The 24,060-nt window shown below is 35.1% G+C and overlaps 1 protein-coding gene across 1 annotated transcript in view; it reads right to left on the bottom strand.

Annotated features, from left to right (window-relative positions):
• The window catches only part of wls (Wnt ligand secretion mediator), a 98,469-nt gene that overhangs the window by 36,914 nt on the left and 37,495 nt on the right, over nt 1–24,060 (bottom strand). Inside the window, exons 6-7 of the mRNA XM_081762685.1 lie at nt 21,927–22,104; nt 20,020–20,147 (exon numbers count right to left, since the gene is read on the bottom strand). Of these exons, the coding sequence (XP_081618811.1) occupies nt 20,020–20,147; nt 21,927–22,104 (306 nt within the window). The remainder of the gene's footprint in view (nt 1–20,019; nt 20,148–21,926; nt 22,105–24,060) is intronic.

Genomic DNA, 24,060 nt, shown 5'->3' on the forward strand with positions numbered 1-24,060 from the left:
TTTCTCCACTTTTTAGTCACTCTAGTAGTTCAGCTACATACCTAAACTAAAAGTAGAACACTTTCTATAAAACAGATCGGCCTACGAAACATTCGTGCATGCGTGACCATTATATATCTATCTATCTATCTATATATATATATATATATATATATATATATATATATATATATCTATATATATATATATATATTATATATAATAATAATAATAATAATAATAATAATAATAATAAAAAGGTCGGGACATTAGAATATCTCTAGAAATACACTTGAGATTCAAAAACCGCGAAACACGTATGCAATATTTTAAAGAGATCTATTCAACTACCATAAAACGAAGTTACCCTCCCCCTCCCTAACGGAAAAAGGAGGGGGCAACTTTAAAATTTTAAATAGAAATCCCCTATTTTTATTGCCGATTCGGATTTTGCGATCAAAAATAAGCAAATTTTGCTGGAAGTTTTTTTTCATCATCTTTCTAAATGGCGCTGTAATAGCACAAAATGAACATTATCGAACCGACGTCTCCTAGCTTTATGATCTGAAATATTTCCAAAACAAAAAAATAAAAAATATGACAAATCTGGTTACGCAAGAACGCATCCATGTCAGGGGCCTATAAAATTATGTGAACAACAAGTGCCCCCAGGGGTCCCATCATACGGCCCCAGGGGCCAACTTGAAAATTTCAAATAGAAACCCCCTATTTTTATTGCAAATTCGGATTCTGCAATAAAAACTAAGCAACCTTTAATTGAAGCCCTTTTTCGTTATTCTAATAGATGGCTCTGTAATAAAAAAAAAAAAAAAAAAAAAAAAAAATCATCGTACCGACGTCCCCTAGCTCTGCGATCTGAAATAATTCCGAAATGACAAATCTGGTTACGCAAGAACGCACCCATGTCAGGGGCCTATAAAATTCTGTGAACAACAAGTATCCCTAGGAATCCTATCATAGGGTCCAACTTGAAAATTTTAAATGGAAACTTCCTATTTTTATAGCAGATTCTGATTCTGCGATTGAAATTAAACAACTTTTACTTGAAGCAATTTTTCGTTATTCTGCTAGATGGTGCTGTAATCGCAAAAAGAATGAATATCAGCCTACCGACGCGGACGTCCCTTAACTTTGCGACCTGTAATATTTCTAAAATGTCAAAAAGTGTAAAAAATCTAGTTATGCAACAAAGTACTTATGTCAGGGACCTATAAAATTCTGTGAACAAGTGCTCTAGGGGTCCCATCATCGGGCCTCAGGGAACAGCTTCAAATTTGAAATGGAAACCCCCTTCTTTATTGCAGATCCTAATTCTGCTATTGAAAATAAGCAAATTTTCAATTGAAGCACTTTTTCGTTACTCTGCTAGATGGATCTGTAATCGCAAAAAATTGAATATTATCGTATGCACGTACGTCACCTGAGGCTGTTGATACCTCGAGAAATACTTTGCAATTTTAATACTTGTCCAATAATTTTAAAAGATCTATTCAACTAACATAAAATGAAGTTGCCTTTATCTCCCCAAAATTTCAAATATAAACCCTGTACCTTAAGGCTGATTTGGATTCTGCGACCAGAAATACGCAAGTTTTACTTTAAGTATTTTTTCGTTATTCTCCTAGATAATACATAAATCGCAATAATAATAATAATAATAATAATAATAATAATAATAATAATAATTTAATAATATTATTGTACGTCATCTGAGGTTGATAAATGAAAAGCTGGTTCAAGAACGGGATATGCAGTATGATGATGTTGCTAAGACTTGCAAACAAATAAAGTTATGAACATGTTTGTAATAATATTTTTCAAGAACCAAGATTTTTCTGTGAGATTGTGGACACTATGAAAGTTGATTAACGCCAGCTCTCCGTTGGGACATGAAGTTTCAATTAACTCTTAGAATCGCGGAAAATAATATTGACGCTAAGTACCACTGGCGTATATTGGACCCCATGAAGCAAAGTGCATTATTTAAGTGCAACTTGTTTCTACGTAAACGAGAAATGGAATAGTTAACAACAACCTTTTGGTTTTATTGTCACCATAGTAAAACAGTGGTTTAATGATCAGTAATTTTAATGTTTATATATTTTAAATACATAATTATACATGCTGGATAAGAATATTATTTTATTTCTAAAAGAGCTTTTTTTTTTTTTTTTTTTTTTTTTTGGAAATATAATTACTAATTTCAATGTAATACCTAATACATTATTTTGCATAAAGAAAACATTTTAACTGTTTTATAACTCGCAATATACAAATTTTTAAACACACTGTAAGTTATCCAATATATTTAGCCAGTAAAGTATTCATTACAAAGAGCTTAAGCATATATCACATACTGCTTTCGAATGTTCATTGCAAACACAGCTTTTGCACCTGGTGCAAGTTAATCAAGTTTTTCTGCTTTTCTCAGAGTCACAAACTGAACAACGACATTTATTTTCGAGCTGCTTTTTGTTCATCTTTGGCTATATTCTTTGAAGTAGTTGGAATGTCAGAAATGTTTTCATATTGAACGCCTCCTAACACTTTTCCAAGTGCAATTATTATTATTATTATTATTTTACTTCTTGAGTTGTTCCTTGAAGGCACGGAGTGAAGAAAATTCCACAATATATAAGTATTCAATTCCATCGTATTGTAAAAACTAACGTCAAAGACTTTGAAAGCAAAGTTTGTGCAAGTTCTAAACTTGTGGGAAAAATATCGCACGTGATATTGTAGCCACTGTTCTGAATTTCTTCCGAGAAATTCATGACCACTTTTTTTTACCTTGTTCAATTTCTCAGGACTCTTCTGTACTCTTCCCCATGTATATTTGCATCTTCCAGTCATAATTTGTTATACTGCAACATATAGCCCAAGTTTTGACACAATACTTTCCTGCTTTTGCAGTTATGTACATTTTGAAAGGACATTTGCCTCTGAAAGTCAACAGCTGCTTATCTACTGTCATATTTGGTCGTGGCACATATTATACTTCTCTCAAGTACTAATTCCACGTTCAAACAATTCCTTGATTGACTCTTAGTTTATCGGAGGATTTTTTCTGCTTCTCTCGGCTGCATTATCAAATCGCGTAACTCTTAGGATGTAAGGATGTATTGATATCTCTTGCGACTTATTATCTTGTAAAATATTGGACGCCCATCCGAGCGACTCGACAATTGATTGTTAGATTCAATTTTTTACTTATACAGACAAATAAGTAATAATGCACCTATGAACTTCTTCAGTTTGGTTTCTCACATTTCGTTCCACTGATCACCAAAAACTATCCGTCCTTCTGTGTTTGTCTATTTACATATCGATTTCTCTAGGGGAGGCAAAAAAAAAAAAAAAAACAGTGGAAATGCAGATGAACTTCAGTCACATTATCTAGCTGTAAAGCGTGAAGATGCTGCCTTTTCACTAACAATGTTCCTGCTTGGCATTCTACCGTGAATCGCTGTACGTGGTAGAACATACCACATTTCTCCACTTTTTGAGACATATAATCTTTCTTCATTACCTGATGCACTCGGTTGATCCAATGTCTCTTGCTAATTATAATTTAGATTTGAACCACTATTACTGTCATTCCGTTAAAAAAAAAAAAAAAAAAAAAAAAAACTGGTTCAATGTCGTCGTCTGAAGGTAAGTAGTCACTGTCTTCAGAAATGAAATGAAATGAAACTTTTGAGTTTTACGTCCCACGGTTATGCCGGTTAGGCTAAAGGAGACGGTGATAATGAGAGATGAATGAAATGGTGGAATGAAGAAAGTGGGAGGAAACGGGAGAACCCCGAGAAAACCCACGCACACGGTGTTTGTCCATCACAAAGTTCACTTGGCGGGAGCAGGGTTTGAACCCGAGACTCCTAGCACCAGAGGTGAACGCTCTACCACGGAGCCACCGCGGCCCTTCACTGTCTTCAGAGTGCACACTTTCTTCCGATGAAGCAATTGAGCAACTTGTTCACAAGTAATTTTCTTCTCCCACTGTATTGTCAGTACATAAAATACTACCAAAATTTCCGGAATCGCACTTCCGTCTTGTCGACTATGTTGCATTGAAAGGTTATTCCAATTTAAAAAATAAAACAGTCAAATCGGCTGCTACAATTTGTATTTTACTGACATTTTGAAAGAAACTTGTAAAAACCATATTTTTTCTAGTAGGCTAGTACATTGTGCTAGTTTACAATGTTTGTATTATAACTTATTGTAATTTTGCAATTGTATGGTCTGAAATAAAGAATTTGATAACTAATAATACCAGCACATTCATGGTGCCACTACTGAATAGTTAAGAAATGAGAGAGAGAAAATCCAAAATCATGGGGTCCATTGGACCCAATCTGTTAAACAATGCTATATCATTCATTTTTCAGAAAAAATAATAAGGAAATAAAATGATACTTAAGTAACAAAAAGAACAATCTAAAATAGGAAAAGTAACAGCTTGACATTGAATTGGAGTTAAATTTATAGGAACGGTAAACTCCAAACATAGTCGTGGGGTCCATTGGACCCCATTGGGAGTTCCAGGGTTAATAATCGGACATAGTGTAAAAAGACAATTAAGTTATTCATTTTTGTCATGTTTATGTAGATATAATGACGATTTGATTTGAATATATACCATGTGATTTTACCCGAGAGGTAAAAGTGAAAGTGAACACGTAATGCTGATCGATGAATATATTAAAGTTTAAAATGAAACTATCAGTTTGTTGTTATGGTTATGTAGATGTGTATAATTACGATTTGATTTGAAATTGCATGCAATTCCATCTGAGAAGTGAAAGTAAATGTGAATATGTAAAGTTGCTCGATAGATCAATTAGTAGAAAAGAGAGCAAATGTGCTTTTATAAAATTAGTGGAACAAAACATTTGACCAGAAGACATACGTATGTGTCATCCCTATGGCATGTTCTATAAATATTTATCGTTGGTCGTAAATTACGGTCCAGTAACCTAGAAGCTATTAGATATTGGTAGCAGTAATCAGTTACAGAAAATCTCTGAACACTCAAGACTTATTTCAACTGGTTTGTATTAGAGCTCTGAAACTAAAGTTGTAACACTTTCGATGATACAAGGATGGGGCAATCGCGAAAAATCATGTGCAGAATTTAACGAAAAAAATTAGCGTTCCACACAATCCCATTTCGAGATCTACTGTTGAGTGTATCGTAAGACGCGTCGAGGAAACTAACTATAAAAGAGTTTAACATTCCTGGTCGACCGAAATCTGCGAAAAACAGCTTGATGTTGCACTCATTTGTTGAAAATATTCACTTTAGCATTCGTATAGCTGCTGAACAACATGAGATTAGTCACATGTCTGCGAAAAGAATGTTGAAGAATATGAAGTTCCTCCCATACAAAATTCATCTGATATATCAGCTGAATGAAGAATTTTCTGAAGATATGATGAAACAAATCAATGATGATCCACCACCACCACCATTGTATTTTCTGATGAAGCCACGTTCCACCTAATTGGTTACATTAACAGATATAATTGCAGGTTTCGATTTGACAGCAATCTCATTGGTCCTTTCAAACACACTCTAAATCCTGAAAACTTGAATATCTGAGAAGCAGTGCTAAATAATACAATAACTGTTCCCCTTTTTATTAATGACAATTTGATATTTTAACTGTGTGAGGAGATGCTTCGAAATCAAGTAGCTCCATCAATGAGACACTGTAGAAGGCAATTTTGCCCACAGATGGTTCCAGCAAGATGGTGCAAGACCACACTACATTATAAATATGCGGCAATTTCTTAACACGGAATTTCCTAAACAACTGATTGGCAGAAGAGGCGAGGTTGAGTGGCCCGCTCGTTCTCTGTTACCCTAATTTATCGTCACTAGAACATTTTTTCTGGGGTTTTCTAAAAGTCCGAGTAAACAAAACAATGCCAACCAGTTTGCATAATCTTCGTCAAAGGGTTATTGTTGAAGTTGTACTTATTGAACTGAACATCATCAGGAATGCAGTATTTATCTTTTTACAATCGAATTGCTCACTGTCAGACCAAGAAAAGTGCGCAGTTTGAGCACATGCTGTGAAACATCAGTTACATTTTGTTCATCTGCAAATTCTAGACAACCAAGTCGTGAGAGGCAAGGGGACTCACGATAACCAAATTCTTCGAGAAAAACGGGAAGACAGTACGTGGCTGGTAAAGCTGATGTGTAGTTACGCATTCCGCAGCTAGCGTAACAGTAAATTAAAATAGCAGGAAACGAAGACAGGACAACGTTCTTTACTACCGAATTTCATGTGAACCGGAAAGTAGTTAGTGTTCAACGAACTTAGGGTTATGTTAAATCCAAGTGTATGAGTCACACTTCCCTAATAATTTAACTGAACTTCGAGAACGCATTTAAAAAGCAGGTGGATCTACTGACCCTGGGATGTAGGAAAGCGTGTGCCAAGAATTAGACTATCAGACTGATGTATGTTGAATAACAAATGGCACTCATCTTGAGCATCTTTGATAAGTAGCATAACACACATGTGTTTATAAACAAACAAACAAAAAAAAAGTCTTGAGTTTTCTCTGGTTTAACATAAGCTGCATGTCATTGTGAGTAAGTAAACGTTAGTTATTAACCTGTGAAATCGAGATCATTTACAATACCCCTGTATATCAATTAAATTTCTTTGTACTTTATCCACGTTTTGTAAATTTGTTCTCCTGTGAAATCTCAGTCATTTTTGTGCGTTTTCGTACTAGTGTGAAATAATTATTTTATTTAATCTGTCCGTGTCACGTGATATTTAACGAACATATTGGTCTACTTGATCTTTACAATTCCACGGAAGATGTGCCTTGTTGTAAAGCACGAACACTTTCCTTTCCATATCGTAAAGGTTCACAACGGTCGCATAAAAAGGTAAATGAAACCAATTTTGTTTTATGCTAAGCCTTTTTAAAATAGTGGAACGTATTCCATGCTTTTTAATTGCACGTGTATTTCTCGAAATATTTAGGTTATCATCAATCCCAGGTAAAGTACATGATATTTCTTTTTTCATGATTACAGCGCCACCTAGGTAGATAACGAAAAGTACTTTAAATAATATTTGCGTACTTTCAGTCGCAAAATCAAAATCTGCAATAAAAATAGCGGGTTTCAATCTGAAATTTTCAAGTTGGCCCCTGGGGCCCTATGATAGGACCCATGGGGGGACTTGTTGTTCACAGAATTGTATAGACCCCTGACATGGGTACGTTCTTGCGTAACCAGATTGTCACATTTTTTGTTATTTCGGAAATATTTCAGATCGCAAAGCTAGGGGACGTCGGTACGATGATATTCATTTGCTTGCGATTACAGAGCCATCTAGTAGAATACCGAAGAAGTGTTTCAAGTAAAAGTTGCTTAGTTTCGGTCGCAGAATCCGAATCTGCGATAAAAATATGGTGTTTCCATTTGAAATTTTCAAGTTGACCCCTGGGGCCCTATGATGGGCCCCTGGGAGCATTTGTTGTTCACAGAATTTGATAGGCCTTTGATATGGGTACATTTTTGCGTAACCAGATTTGTCACATTTTTTTCATTTTGGAAATATTTCAGATCATAAAGCTAGATGATGTCGGTTCGATGATGTTCATTTTTTGCGATTACAGCGCCATCTAGAAAGATAACGAAAAAGTACTTCCAGCAAAAGTTGCTTATTTTTGGTCGCAAAATCCGAATCTGCAATAAAAATAGGGGGTTTCTATTTAAAATTTTAAAGTTTCCCCCTCCCCCCGTTAGGGAGGGGGAGGGCAACTTCATTTTATGTTAGTTGAATAGACCTTTCTAAAATATTGGATACGTGTTTCGCGGTTTTTGAATCTCAAGTGTATTTCTCGAGATATTCCACTGTCCCAACCTTTTTGTTACACACTGTTACACACATATATATAGATTGGTCTGCGCGTTACGTAATTGCACGTGAACATACATACGGTATTACCATTATCAGCTGTTCAAGAGTTTCGGGATCTAGCTTCAAAGACTATTTATTATCAAATCCTGTTGAAACTTATATGAAAGCAACCGCGAAAGCATACTCTTTCAAACAAGAAGTGAACAAAATTAATGCACCTATATTATAAAGTTATGTGTGATCATACTCACCATTATGACATGAACACAGTCTATGAGGAATTTCATGGTCTAGACCCAAAGACTACTGTTAGATCCTCACGAAGCATATATGGGACCGCCGAGAAAGAATACTCTTTCAAACAAAACGAAAAATAATAATCAAAATGTCAACTTTATGCGTAAACAGATGCATATTAATGTCGGTTAATTACGGTGGCCACACTGCACCCGTTGAGATGTTTCTGAATCCATCATTGCATCCTGATAAAATTTAAATAGAACCATCGGGAAAGTATCGTCTTTCAAAGAAAAACTGAATAATCAAAATCGATGAACACAGATACAACATATCCTAGGGTGGTCCTTAATTTTCGACTTTTTTTTTTTTTTTTTTTTGTCACTCCTGAAATGGTTTCATATAAAATTAAAGTAACCTAAGAGAAAAATTAACTGAAATTCATATTAAATGCTTCCTCAAGTAACCGCAAGTTTGAAACGACTAGAGGGAGTGATACCACATTTTGGATAGGAGTAATGGAGGAAGAACTACAGTACCATCATGGCGTTTATCTTTACCCACAATCTTGTATTCAGGTCCTCAGTTTTTAATAGGAATAGGGTCATGTCACAGTTTTGGATAGCTTTTCACACCAAACATACATCTGATGTTGCTTCCAACTAATCTCCTAATCATTTAATACTTATTACCTTCATAATAACTATTTGTTAACTTCAACTGCCTTTCCAAACATACAAGGTACGTTTGCCTCTTATTGTATATTGTAAATGCATTCATAACTTGAAGACGCTTGGCGAAACATTTAATATTATTAAGGTAATTTTTCTCATGAGTTACTTTGGTCTGATACGGAACCATTTTATGGAGTCAAACAACTTGGATGTCGAAAAATAAGGATCACCCAAATAATTTATATATTCTTGAAATTTGATAAAAATATCTCTCATATATATAAGACAAACGAAAATATTTGTTACGTTAGTAACACACATACGAGCATAAAAGAATCATTCCTACCAACGACTTTATTTTGATTTTATACGGTCCAAGTATTGTGTTAACTCACACCATCAGGACCATGAACAAAAAATTAAAAATCATCCCCCCCCCCCTTCTTCATAGAAGTGTTGAGTTAAAGCCTTATCTTTCGTAAATACGCTAGTAAAGAAGCGATCACTTCCGCCACATTTGGAAAAGCATTAAAATATTTATTTTATATTTCTCCTATACCAGCTATTTTATATCTTGGCCATATTCGCGGACAGGCAAAGTTCTGCAAGTCGATAATAAAATAACACTATTTCTCAGTAGTTTTGAGTTGAGTTGATTTTAGTTTAGTGTCCCTTTCAGCAGCGAGGCTATATGAGACGTGGACCTACTGATTAACGTGGAATCCGAACCACATGAGCACCCACCGGGAATCGAACCCGGGTTCCTCAGTAGTTTTGTATTTATTTATATTATATTGTATCTTGCACATAAAACACATAAGTATATTGGGACACAAAATCTTTGATCAATAAACATCAGTTTAATAAAAAAAGTAAGAGGTCTTGAAATCGAAAACCGACCGCGGATGTTGTAGTTATGGAACTCTAGTCGAACACTGTGGTAACAGGTAGTTCCAGATGCGAACTGAGTTGTGCAGTCAGTTGTTCCGCATGAAATTAACGGTTATTTGTGGCAATTTTCTTCAATATTCCGTGACATCTTTCACCGAGACTTGGTTTCCGTCTATTACTCTACTCTGACGATGTTTCGTCAAGAGTTCTGCATGCTATCATCACCTTGGGCACTGTTGGGTACATTTCCTCCAACTAAACCATTCATACACAACTTGGTATTCTGAAAAATCGGAAAGGTATCCCATTTCAGAGACCATGAATGTCTGGGCTGTTGTTGCACACGTAAAGCTGTATTAAAGTATCTCGTCTACTACTCACTATCACCCAACGGGACACTAACACAAAGATTGCCAAGATGCTGGAATGTTCAATGTTACTAACTTTCAAAGTTACATTTTGCAAAACATGAGTTTCTACATTGATGTCTAACGGATTGACTTCGGTCATTTTCATAACTTCCATGACCTTCTTAAAAAAAAGTCATGAGTAAAACACACAGACGTTATATATATATATACATATACATATATATATACATATATATATACATATATACATATATATATATACATATATATATACATATATATACATATACATATATATAGATGTATATACATATATATACATCTTATACCCTACCTACTAACCTTGAACACACACAAGCTTTTATGACTTCACTTTCTTTGTCAAGTTTTCAATTTCAGCTTCCAACACTGATGCTTCTTCTTGAGTTTTTTAGAGAAGCTTCCTTTACCTTTCTTGCAAATTTTTTAGTTTCTTAACTTCTTCCTTTTGACGATTAATTTCATCCTCTTTGCGTCTTCTTCCTTGTAAAACTTCTTTTCTTTTTGGTGAAGAGTTCGTGAAACCATGACTCAGGCTTTTTGTAATATTTACACGTTGTATTGCTCCTGATGATATAACTGCACTATAAACTCTTCTTTGTGCTATTAGAGAAGCTCCTTCAAAGTTGTCCACCAAGCATTCTCGATTAACAGTAAAAACCTTTTTCAACAGCCGCATTACAATGATACAGTCTGCAGAAAAAAAAAAAAAAAACTGCAACATGAGCATATAAGTTTATTGTGAAACGACGAAGTCTCTTGCTCCAAAATAAGTGTGCAGGGGAGGACGCCGAGGTTTCTCGTGGCGTGATTGGTGCCACTTAGACGTTATGTTGATTCCCTGGGCTGTTAGGCGTAGTTTCACAATAAACTTACATGCTCATGTTGCAAGTTTTTTTCTGCGGACTGTACATGCAGAAAAAAATATTCACAAACTAAATAAAATTTTTGTTATTAACACTTGAACTTTCCATTACGGAAAGGATAGTAGTTTCAAGTTTGTCTTGTCTCTTATTGAAAGTTTTCACCTTTTCTTGAATAACTGTCGATTCTATCATGTGATTTCTACAAATAAACTCTCCTACAGTTACACAAACTCTAGATTCTCCGAAAACAAAGCTCTGTATTGCTTCAGGCGATATGTCGCATCATTTACCATTTCATATTTTAGAGGAAATTTGTCGGATAACTTTACAAACGAAGTTTGTAATATCTGTTTACACTCATTTTTGAACAGGAAAATATCCCTTTCTTTTAACTTTCTACAGTAAGTTGGGATACCAAATCCTATGTTTATGGTATGGGCTGTTTTAACATTCGTTGGGTTGGTTACACAAAGGCCATCAGTTTAGTGGGATTGGTTGCTTTTCCGATTACACTTTTATCAACGAACTGCGATGTCACACTATGCATAACATTAGGCAAACCTTTATACAAAAAAGGCAAAAGCACATCATTTGACTGGTATGTGTTAAAAATCAATCCAACTCTGTTGTCAAATGTAACGGAAATTCCAGTTATGCACACAGCAAAAGGTCTCTTAAAATGATCCTTTATCTTTTCGAGGTTTCTGCTTCCTGGAAGATGTTTCTCAATCTCACGAACAAACTTTTTCGGATGTGAAATTAGACCGATGTCTTTTTATGACATTACTGTTTTCCAACCATCTTATACAACAAAATTTTTAAATAAATTGAGTATATGCCGTTATTCTTAGGAAGGCTACTCTCCTCGAAGGAAAATCTTCCATCAAATAGTAAATTGTACTTAGAAACTAATTAGTATTCCACATTTTTTCTAAGCAGTTCTGTACGTACCATGTACAATATATTGAACATGTTCCGAAATAAAACTAACGCAGTTATCAATCTTTTCTTCTTTTAAAAACGTTTGCAGATCACGCAGCATTTTCATGTTCACACTGGAACCGTCCATTGAAATCTAAATTATGTTCTTCGGTGATAGATACACACAAAAATGTAGCATGTCAGAGTTGATCAGACAAGATTCTGAAAATACAGTCCTAATCCCCATAACTACACATGTCGTCTTGTCTTTGTGTATTTATTTCTTTATTTTTTTATACTGTCAGTGAACATGAGAGGGAACAAATTTGTTGTACTAACACAATTTACAGATGAATGAGTCTTCACTTTATTTAAGGCTCCGCAAGTAGTAGTAAATTTCGACCTCTTTCGGTTCTGGTAGAGTTGAGTTGATTTTAGTTTAGCGTCCCTTTCAGCAGCGAGGCTATATGAGACGTGGACCTACTGATTAACGTGGAATCCGAACCACATGAGCTCCCACCGGGAATCGAACCCGGGTCTCCCGCGCCAAAGGCGCGTACGCTAACCGCTTAGCCACGGAGGAGCTCTCGGTTCTGGTAGAGTGCTGTGGGTTGTGACGCTATGCTCTTGAGTGTTCAAGATGGTCTTGATGGTCAAAAATCCGCTTTTCGCTATCTGTTACCGTTTCCTTTCTATGGTGATAAACGTTGAAACCGAAAAAAAAAAAACTAATGTGAACCACTTCTGGTTTGAATACACAGTTAACGGAGCAGATGGAATGTATTCTTGGGACGCTTAAACGATTGTAAAAACCGTATCTCGATACCTATTACCGTTTATGCTCTGATACCTGTCGACAGACGGATGAAAGGACAAAGACGTTCTATAGCATAGTTTGGAAGTCTAATAATTGTAGGTTGTACTAATACACGTTTCCATGGTTCTGTAATCTTCAACCTTTTACATATGCTACATTGAGATCATGTTCATAAAGCAGTTTGTATATCTTTCATTTTGTTTACGTAACTATACTCTTCCCACGTGCAAATTGCTGTGTAAATGGAATATCTCTTACCTTCCAGTGATACACATGTATAGTAGTTGTATAGTAATTTATATATGCATTTTCGAGCGACGATTGAAGAAATAAGTATGATGATCATTAAAAAAATCGAATTCATAATTTCAATGTATTTACAACTTTTATGGCCCCTACTTACCGAAAAAGTTATTTTTTCGATGTCTGTCCGTCCGTCCCGACGTAAATGTATTCAGTCGCCTAGGAGTCGTACCGATCAACGTGTCCTCACCAAATTTTAAACTTAAGGTTTTATAAAAATTTCCTAGAGATGTTTTTCGAATTTTCTTTCTAGCCTCAAAATTAAGATGTAGGTTATTGAAGGATGAAAATTGAAAATGGCTTTTTTCTTTCTCCTCCGAAAACAGCTCTAACGATTTTGCTTTAATTGCATACATCAATATTTAACAATCTTATATTGCAGTTTAAGTCACTTCTTTGGGAAAAATCCAGAAGAGGTATTTTTCTCTTGGCAGTGAGTTCTTTTAGAATGATTTTTCTCAAAAATGACTAAAGTGGTTTTGTTCATGCTTCAAAAATGTATATTTCGTTAGTAACCTGACAATATAGCAAAACTCATTTGCTCTGAAAATATAACCAAGGGGCAATTTATTTTTGGAGTGAATTTTTAACTCGAAAGCGACTCAGGCGATTTTGTTCATATATCATTAATAATTTCATAAGGTGGCATGACTCATTTCTTTCGAAAAGCTTCACAAGATATAGTTTATTCTTGGGCATGAGTTTTCTTAGGACAATTTTCTCAAAAGCAACTCAACCAATATTGTGACAGTACTAATTTCTCCTGAAAAAAATCAAGTCGTAGTCAGTCTTGAGGTTGTTTTTTCACGAAATTTTCTAAAAAAATCTCAGTCAGTTACGTTCATATTTCATAAATAAACGTTTCATTAATAACCTATAATATTGTGTAAATTATTTCTTATGAAAATATTCACAAGTGGTAGTTTACTTTCGAGAGTACGTTTTTTTTCGGTTGAAGTTTCCTTTCTAAAACGCCTATAATTTTAACTAATAAATATTTCAGTTATAACTGCAGCATAACGTGCTTTAGTTTAAGAAATTCGTTGAAAGTTTAGTGTGGTGGTCCGTACTTTTTGTCTTTTAATCCTACCTAAAGTAAGCGGAATATTGTTATTGTTTCTTCCTTTCCAGGTTAGCCATTTTAAAATTTGTAAGTTTATAGACGTGTAAGACTACGAAAAATGGAATTTTGGTTTCAATTAATACCGGCTTGGTTTTGTCAAGGGTGTCAGTTACAAAAGCACGTAAATTTGGAGATAATGTTTGCTTGTGTATAACATATATTTCTATAAGACGAGTGTGTCAAAGAGTGAGGATTGTATGGCTGCAAAACATAGCTGCTTACTCTGAGGGAAGAACGCAGTCTGAAAGTATTCGAGAATAAAATTCTGAGGCGAATATTCGGACCCAAAACGGACATGAACGAGGAATGAAGGAAAGTCCATAACAAGGAACCGCATAATTTGTACCGTTTATGTAATATTGTTAGGTCATTAAGTTAGGAGACTCAGGGGGGTAGGAGGTCATGTAACCAGAGTGGAAGAAAGCAGAAATGCTTTGAAAATTTTAACTGGAAACCCGATCAGAAAAAGACCAATAGAAAGATTTAGGCGTAGATGTGAGGACAATATGAAGGCGGATCTCACAGAAATGAGAATGAAAAGTAAAAACTATATCCAGTTGGCTAAGGACAGACGTCAATAGAGAACTCTTGTAAATTAGACATTGAAACTTTTGGTACCATAGGCCACTGAATTAGTGTATCTCAATATGTACAAATAACAAAACATATTGCTAGAGTACGCCTATCTATAATGAGAGGGAGAGAGAAAAAAATAAATAAAACTACTATGTAGACTATTTCCTACACTATCTTACCAACTAGATTAACCACTTATTTTCATACCTGACACATTTTCTACTGTTGTGTAATAGAAATTAAACACTTAAGCTTTTATAGTGTCAACTACTGTTTCAGTGCAGGGCTGGTGAATCCATGTGAATTGGGTCACAAAAGTCAAAGTTTCGCTCATCTTATGAAGAAAGCTACAAATCATACCACTATTTTAACTTCTATTATAGTTTGAAGACAAAAACTAAAATTTAAACAAGGTTTTTTTTTGACAATTTTTCAAACCATTTGTATTGTAAGATTATCACTTAACATGTTAGTTAGTTAATTCTTTATACTTTAAAGTTATATATATATATATATATATATATATATATATGTATGTATATATATATATATATATATATATGTATGTATATATATATATATATATATATATACACATGCTGATGTTGCACACGCTACTCAATATCCGAAATTTTCAATCCTCTTCGAATTAAGTTATTCCAACTCAAAACTACTTTTTGGAAAAATTAATTTCTCTTACCTGTATCTATACCATCCCGACCAGACATGGAAAGAGAAACAGATTTCCAGTTAGCTTCACATATTTAGGTATTGTCCTATTTACATATTCTCAATAATAATAATAATAATAATAATAATAATAATAAAAATACTACTAAAAGCTTTTCTTCTTTTCTAACCACAATACAAATATAGCAGTTTTGTTCCCCATATCAAGAGGTTACTTTTACGTAAAGTTAATTTTCGTATTTACATTGCTCGCTTTTCATGCTTTGATTTTCGTTCTTAATCTTCGAGAAAACCTTTAATATCTACAACAATTAGTGAAAAATAATTACTAGCAAGCAAGCGAGAAGTATGATGAAATGCAAGACCTCAGTAGATGGTCTGGGAATCGACTGTCGAACTGCCTATTCCATCTACTACCTAACTAGGATTAATAAAAGCGCCAGTATACTCCATCCTAATAGTTCAATTAGAGAAATTCTTAAGAAAATTTAGTGACACACGAATTTTTACTCTCACCTTTCTGACTGGAGGTCCAGCTCCTTTTGATCGAAATGTCAGCCTAATTCATGTCTTTCTCTACGGTTAGATGTCAGATTTTGTAACTGAGATACTGCTAAATTTAAGGCTAAGATTGAACTTAGGTTTTAGCTACGTAAGCCCCAATTGAAACCAGAACGTCGTACACGCAAAGCACTTGCACTTGTCTATTTTTCTCCCACCTCCTTTTAGCTCATTTTATTTTGTCTTCTGTACAATGGTTTCTCATACTTAAGTATGGAGTTTTCCTGGGTTTTGTATTATATTACATCACAGTGCCCTACTCTATTTGCTACTGTTTAAATCCCATTGGAGACACTGGATTGATTTGGACTACATGTAAACAAAGGAGAGAAAACATTCCGGAAAAATATTTTCGTACAAATATTTTAACAGGTGAGTTTCCTTTCGCAGTGTGAAACTAGAGCAGACTTCCAAATTATGTGAATTCAATATTCAAACTTGAAGTAGTACATCTGTAACTACTGGTTGCAATAGATTAATATGATCAAATATAATCCCTATTCCTTGAATGCTGAATCCGTATTGAAAATCCATTACTCGCTATCCCTTACTCTTATTGCTGTATGGTGATACAAGTTGAAACCGCATATTATTGATCGGAATCACTTCTGGTTTGAATACATAGTCAAGGAATAAGATAGAACTTGCTCTTGCGAAGTTGAATAAATTGCAATAGACCGCTTCTCGATCTCTCTTACAGTTCTTGCTCTACGGCAATCAGTATTGAAACTGGAAGTAGTAAATCTCAACGTACTTCTGCTTTTGGTAGAGTGCTGCGGGTTGTGATACATATGCTTTAGTCCCTGAATCGATTGCAGAAAACAGCTTGTTGACTTCCACTACCATTTTTGTTTTATGACGATAAATACTGAAACCGAAAATAGTTAATTTGAACCATTTCCTGTTTGAATAGAGGATTACCGGAAAAGACAGAACTATTCTTGGGAAGCTAAATCAACTGCTAAGAAAACTGATCTCGATATCTCTCATTGTTTTTGCTCTATGGAAATCAATATTAAAACCGAAAGTAGTAGTAAATTTCAACCACTTTCGCTTTTGGTAGAGTGTTGGGGGTTGTGGTTAAGTTCTCTTGAGATCCTGAACCGACCGCAGAAAACTGCTTCCCACTAATATCGATTTTGTACTGTGATGAACTCCGAAATGACTAATTTAAACCATTTACAGCTTGAATAGAGTGTTAACAACAGAGATGGAAGTATTCTTGGGACGCTGAATAGATCGTAAAAAACAGCATCTCAATATCTCTCACCATATTTACTCTGTGGAAGTTCGTACCGAAACCGGAAGAAATAGTAAATTTGAACAACTTTTGGTTTTGGTAGAGTGTTCAAGATAGTCATGGTATGATGTTGTGAAGCGCTGAATCGTTCAGAAAAATAATCTTCTCGCTCTCTATTATCGTTTTCGTTATGTGGTAACAAACGTTGAAACCGGAAATAGCTAGTTTGAACCACTTTTAGTTTGAATAGAGCTAACGGAGGAGATGGTACCTATTCTTGGGAAGACTAATCGATCGTAAAAAGAACTAATCTCAATATCTCAGTTTTTGCTCTGTGTAAATCAGTATTGAAACCGGAAATAATCGTGAGATGGAACTACTTCCGATTTTGGTAGTATGTTGCAGATAATCCTGGTATATTGCCTTGAGAGGCTGAATTGTTTGCAAGAAAACAGCTTCTCGCTATCTGTTACCGTTTTCGTTCTATGGCGATGAACGTTGAAACCGGAAATGGCTAATTTGAACCACTCTAGGTTTGAATAGGTTAAAAAAAGAGATGGAACATATCCTTAGGACGCTGAATTGATTGAAAAAAAAAAAACGCTCTTCGATATCTCTTTCGGCTTTTTGCTCTGAAACCTGTCGATAGACGAACAAAGCCGCTCTGTAAGACTTCCAACACTTACGCACAGTATAGTTTGGAAGTCTAATATATCAATCTTAAAACAATCAATTTCATTTGTGACCCGCTGCCACAATGGTGGAACACATTCGAACCAGTAGTAGTCCCGCTTTTTATTGAAGTTCACAATTAGTAGGCTACTGTAAGATATTTTATATTATATACGTATACACAGAACAACACATCTCTATGTTAATACCTTTCAAGGTCACAGTATAATTCTTTTCTAGTAGAAGCACAAAACCGCAGATAAAAACAGTAGTAGTGGCTGAGTTATTTTGAGCAGCAAATTCCCTCTCATATAGCCTTGATACTGAAAAGGTTCTATGTATTATGTACTCTTCTTCTGTAACATTATTTCCATATACTTAGTATGATTTTGCAGGCTAATATTTCGACATCTAAGTTCGTGTTATCATCCTCGAAGTTAGTGCTAAGATGAAAAGGAAATTAAGTTTGTTCAGATTCTTGAATACAGGAGGCTCTATTATTTACCTACTAAATTGAGATTGACATGTAGGACTACATCTTAACTTCTACTGCAACACTTTCTTGCTCTTAGCAGAAAGAAAAGTTTTCCAAAGTTTAATGACTCACGTTTGTTTATTCAGAATGACATGCAACTTATGTTAAATGAAAGAAATACTCAAAAAAGTTTTAGTTGCTGGCAAAGCTGATGTTTAGTTATGCATTCCACCGCTAGGGCGACAGCAAATCAAGATGGAGCTTTGGAAATATTTTTCTCTGAAACATAGATATCATACTGATTGGTCGGGGTTACATGTTCCTGGTCTCCACACCTCTAACATGATGAAACCCCAGATTATAATCCTGACACAGACATAACAATCACGTTCAACAGAATTGTCAGTGTGAGAAGCGTGGACCATGGCGACTTTGACATTGACGATTTTATGAAACGATATCGGTATGGTGATGTTGGGATAGTGGTCTGCGCTGGCATCACGCTGTAGGTACAGACACTTCAAGTGTTCCTGCAGACTACTTTAGCGGATGTAACCTAACGAGACCTTACCCTACAATATGTGAGAGATATTACCCTACGTTTTTTCTAATGGACTATAATGACGCAAGCATAGGAAGCAGGTGGTGAAGAAATACATGGAAAACAAGAATATAATGCACATGAAAGTGGCCACCACGTTCACAGGTTCTTCATTCTATTGAACATGTCTGGGATACCTTTGAACATACGATTGGAAACCGAAACACACTGAATGACCTTCGACGGGAGTTAGTGCAAGATTGGGATGCATTACCATAAAAGTGTTGGATGGCCTCACCGCAGTGTGAGACCACGCTGTGCAATCTGTATAGAGCTGCTCGGAGTGATCACATTCAGTGCTGAACGTCAAACGGGACCGATGTGTACTCGAAAGGATGAACCCACATAAGGTCTTACAATGGCCATTTGTTGTATTTCTCTGTCATATGGCCTTCAGTGTGCTCCCTGGAAGTCTCTTATACATTCGAGTTTCCAGGTAAGCCTCGGTCCCTAGTCTTCGTTTGTGTCATTTTCTCATGGTCTCCCTTATCTTCTGGACACGAGTGTGTTAAAATCCATTTTTGGATTACGAAGTCCTCTAAGATCCTAAATATCCAACTATTTAATTAGTTGAAGCATCTTAAACAACTTCAGTTTTTGAAGATTTGTCAAATGAAAGTGACATTTAGTTAGCGAGAACTGTATTGAAGTTTAAAGGTTTAGTTGACTGGAAACTCTATTTACGGCCTTAATAAGGGCTTTTTGGAGGTTGTGCCCATTATGATTTATGTTCAGAAGGATGTGAAGAATCGAAATACCATACAGTTAAGCAATTTAACGGAAGGCGTTTATCCGTAAGGGAAGTGCGGGTCTTTTGTTTCCAAAATTATACAATCAATAACCTTTTTTCTGTAGTATGGTCTAAAAGGAGTGTCACTGCGGTAATATTATAAAATATGCTTGCTACATCTTGCATATATGAAATCCAGAAATGTAAAGAATGCTACTGATCTAATTTTAAATCTTGAAAGAATTGCAAACTCTTATTAAAAAAATAAAAATATCATGTTATGTATTAAATATTTCATGACGAAATAGTACATAAGCTACTTCAGCATGCTTACCATTAGATGTTCTCCAGCGAAGATTAGCCAAAATGACAGCAATGCTGAATAAAATATTCCTTGGCGGATATCACCCAGCAGAAGCATAAACGGCATATCGAATGCCAAAGTTAAGTACTCCAGGGGCACTGAAACAAAACATGGAAACACCAACATCGATCAAGTTGACGTAATTATTAATACTTTCTATTATAGTAAAACTAAGGTAAGTTGTCATTTAAAATGATAAACCACAGTTCTTGCGCTAGCTTTATGTTCTCCATTGTATGTGACACTATCGTGATATAATATTTCTCAATAATTATTAAATCCTGTATCAAACTTTGCTATCCGTCTTAAGGTTCTAGCTTCTGAGTTTTCAAATTAAAGTTGTCTATTTTCTTAACATTGTGGCATTTGTTTGAAGTTTATTACCCTCTTTTCAGCAATGACGGACTTGACGTGGCATCATGTGTACTCTCACCGGAAACCAAATTCAAGTAAAATTACTGTACAGTCAATAAGGAAATGATATTGATATATAGAAACTATTATCTGTTCAGGTTGCAGTATTCCTGCATGTTTCTTTTAGACAATATATGCATAGAAGAAACTACGACCTGTCTTCATTACTATATCCTTTAACATGGTAGTTAAAAGCCATGGTTTTTATTGAGGAAAAAAGAACTTTTTAAAGAATTTTTGGCTTAAATAATTTGCTCTATGTATTTATATCACATATAGACAGAAATAAGTTTGTTTCGCCTTGGTGTTATGCAACAACCGGGTTATGCTGGAAGGGGTCACATAAGCTTAAAGCGGTATCCAAACCTCTTCTCGGCTTACATCCGAAAGAAATTGTCCTCCATTTGAACTCGAAACCTAGACTAATTGGCCACAAATGCAATACGTCTGCTGTCTCACTCACGAAGGATTCCTGATAAAAATACGTTGTGCTGATCTTTACTTAGGCTTACTTGTTAATGTAATTGTCAAGAGCCATTTCAAAAGGACAAAAAGATAAACAGTTGCGCGAACAGAATTACACTTTTTCCTCTAACTACAAGAACATCAATAACACACTCGAAGTTTTATTCCATCAATCACTGAAACATATCCATACATATACATAATACTCTACATTCTCTACATACCATTTGCCCATAAAAGCATACACCAATGTAGTCAAAAGCAAAAGTGAGTACACGCACTACACATTCTTTTGTCAATTTCGGAGGTTTTTTTTTTTTTTTTCTTTGTAGAGAACGCAATTCTCTGCACCTTATTGAAAATTACTTCCAATTGGTCAATTTATTCGAAAATCATAGATAAAAGAACATATAGGATGTGTATAGCCATGTTTGCTGACAAACGTACAATGCTGCTTAAAAATTGTGTTAACTAAATTGACCCCAACTGAAAGTTGTACACTTTCTTATCTTACATACAACTCGATAAAATTCGGACCCAGCTTATTTTGAACAATACTTTCAAGTCAGGAGCAAAAATAGATCTAAATGTTGTTTTGACAATCAGTTCCGAATGAACTGACCAATTGAAATAGTTTTGGAAACTTTCTACATCAAAGTTAGTTGAATTAAAATTAATCATGTAATTACTGAGTTACTGACTAAAGAACATGTAGGGTCTATTTACCCATGTCTGCTAATGGCTCTACAAAACTCATACACACAACGGGGGCAACACGTAAAAACGAAATAATAATATCAATTTATTATTATTATTATTATTCCAATATTTGTCCCGAACTGTATTAATTCTTAATACTGAAAACTTATCAGATAAGGATTTTACTTTTATTTGATTTGCAAATGACTGTACGTAATCACGATCAAGACTGACTGAATCGTCTGTCCTTAGCTACTTGAAACTACCTGGATTACATATTTCATATTCAATGTACTTACAATTTAGCAAAGTTAGAGCGCTGCCTAGGAACATCAGCATATATTCAAGAAGAGCCGGAGGACGCGCAAGTTGATGAACACGCTTCCAGAACCATATCATAATGGCCACGATGAATGGAAAGAAAACAGTCTTGAGTGACACCCACACTTTTGTGAACCCACCATTCTGAATAATAACCTAAAAGAAATTTGTGTATCATTTACTTAAATCATTTGTACATTTCACTAACATTTTTTAAAATCAATATTTTGAATATACTAATTATGAAAACCGATGGAGTAATAGAGAATTCACAACAATGGATACATTAACCCATTTTTCGCTGACGCTGCATATATGCAACACTTAATATGGTTTGTCTTTTTTTTACTCAATTTTAATATATCTTTTAAAAACGTTATACTGTTGCTTCAAGTCGAGTTTGGACCTTATGTTCTTGAAGTAAAGAATTTTCAATATATGCTAGTGTCTTTGGAGTTGTTCTGTTTAAAATAGTAATTTTGAGGTCATCGTCCAATGATTTTTTATATAGTCTCTGGCAACACTTTCTACGCTTGAATACAAGTGACTCGTGTTATTCAGTCCTTCAGTTGTTATTATATTAGTAGTAAGCCTAAATGTGCACTTCATGTTTACCATGTTGGTGTCATATTTGTAGTGTACCATATATGCAACGTCAGTGAAATATGGTATATAAAATTCAGTGTAGTACTCAATATGGGAGGAGTCGACCTACTTGACAATTTGGTGTCAACCTAAAGAATACGCGTTGATGAGGGGGGGGGGGGGGGAGAATGGTGGTGGCCAATTTTTATGAACTTCATTGATGTAGTAGTGGTAAATGGGTGGAAGCTTTGGCAGATAATACAAGAAGATGAAACGACGTCGATTAGGGTGGAGCGAAAAAAAATCAAGGTTGTGCAATCAAATAGCACTAGGTGCCAAAAGTTGTGTATAACATTCGTGAATTTTTTCATAATTTTTGAACTTCATCTTCATTCCCCGCAAGAGCCTTAAATGTTTGCAAATTTGATGAAAATTTGAATTTTCTTGAAAATACTGAATTTTTTTAAAGCTTCAGAATAAAATCGAACTATGACAAAAGTTGCATTATGAGTAGATTGACTACACCATTCATGATTTTAAAAATAATTTGCATTTTCTTCCCCCGCAAGGGCCTGAAATTTTGCAATTTTTATGATATATTCTAAGGCATATTAAAGAGCATTTAGATGGCGCAACAATGGGTCCACATTAAAATTCTAGAGAACTATAGAAAAACGTTTAAGCAATTGTAGGGGACTGTCCCCTCTAATAATATGATTTGAGATGTGTTTTTTGGGGGAGGAATGTGATAATTAGTGTCCGATTGCCACAAAGAAAGTGACACGAAATTGATGTCCCCCAGAATAAGCCTCAAATATGCCCCTTCCCAATGTTGAAGGCAACTCTGCTCCCTTGATCCTCCAGAGCATCGTTTTTCAACTTCATAAATATTTTGAACATCGCTTAAAAAAAAAAAAAAAAAGGTATTACTCGTCCTCCCCCCAATGCTGAAGACAGATATGCGCTGGTGACTGTATTTACCAATCGTTAGTTTTCAAGCGATTGAAGGAAAAAGACGTCAGAAACCTTAGCAGTATGTGGGATATTTGCAAAGCAATCTCTGCTAGTGAGTTTTCACCAAACTTTGTATCAAGAAGTTCGGGAAAATTATTCTATGCCAGATGGATAACTACTGCCAACCAGGGCCGTAACTTGTGGGGGGCAGCTACCCCCCAGGGAAGCTTAGAGGCGTTCGAGAGGGGCCCATTTTAAGACAAAATTTTCTTACTCCATATACGATACGAACGTGAAATTATAAATGAAGCATCAAACAGGTTCACTACATTAAACCTACATAAACAAAACATCACACAAAAGATACATAAAACAAAAATGCGTCGTGGGCCCATTTCAGTAAAAAATATATCTACTATTAGGGGCCCTAGAAATAATATTTATTTGTATGGCTTTGAAATTTGTCAATATTGTCCTCTTAATTAATTTGTTATGTATGGAACGGGTCCAGAGGCGTAACAAACGGCCCCGCAGACTTTGCCATGCGTTAGGGCCTACAGGCTCCGGGGGTCC

This window comes from Thermobia domestica, chromosome 6 (assembly GCF_964235325.1).
Source record: "Thermobia domestica chromosome 6, izTheDome1.hap1.1, whole genome shotgun sequence".
Taxonomy (NCBI): Eukaryota; Metazoa; Arthropoda; class Insecta; order Zygentoma; family Lepismatidae; genus Thermobia; species Thermobia domestica.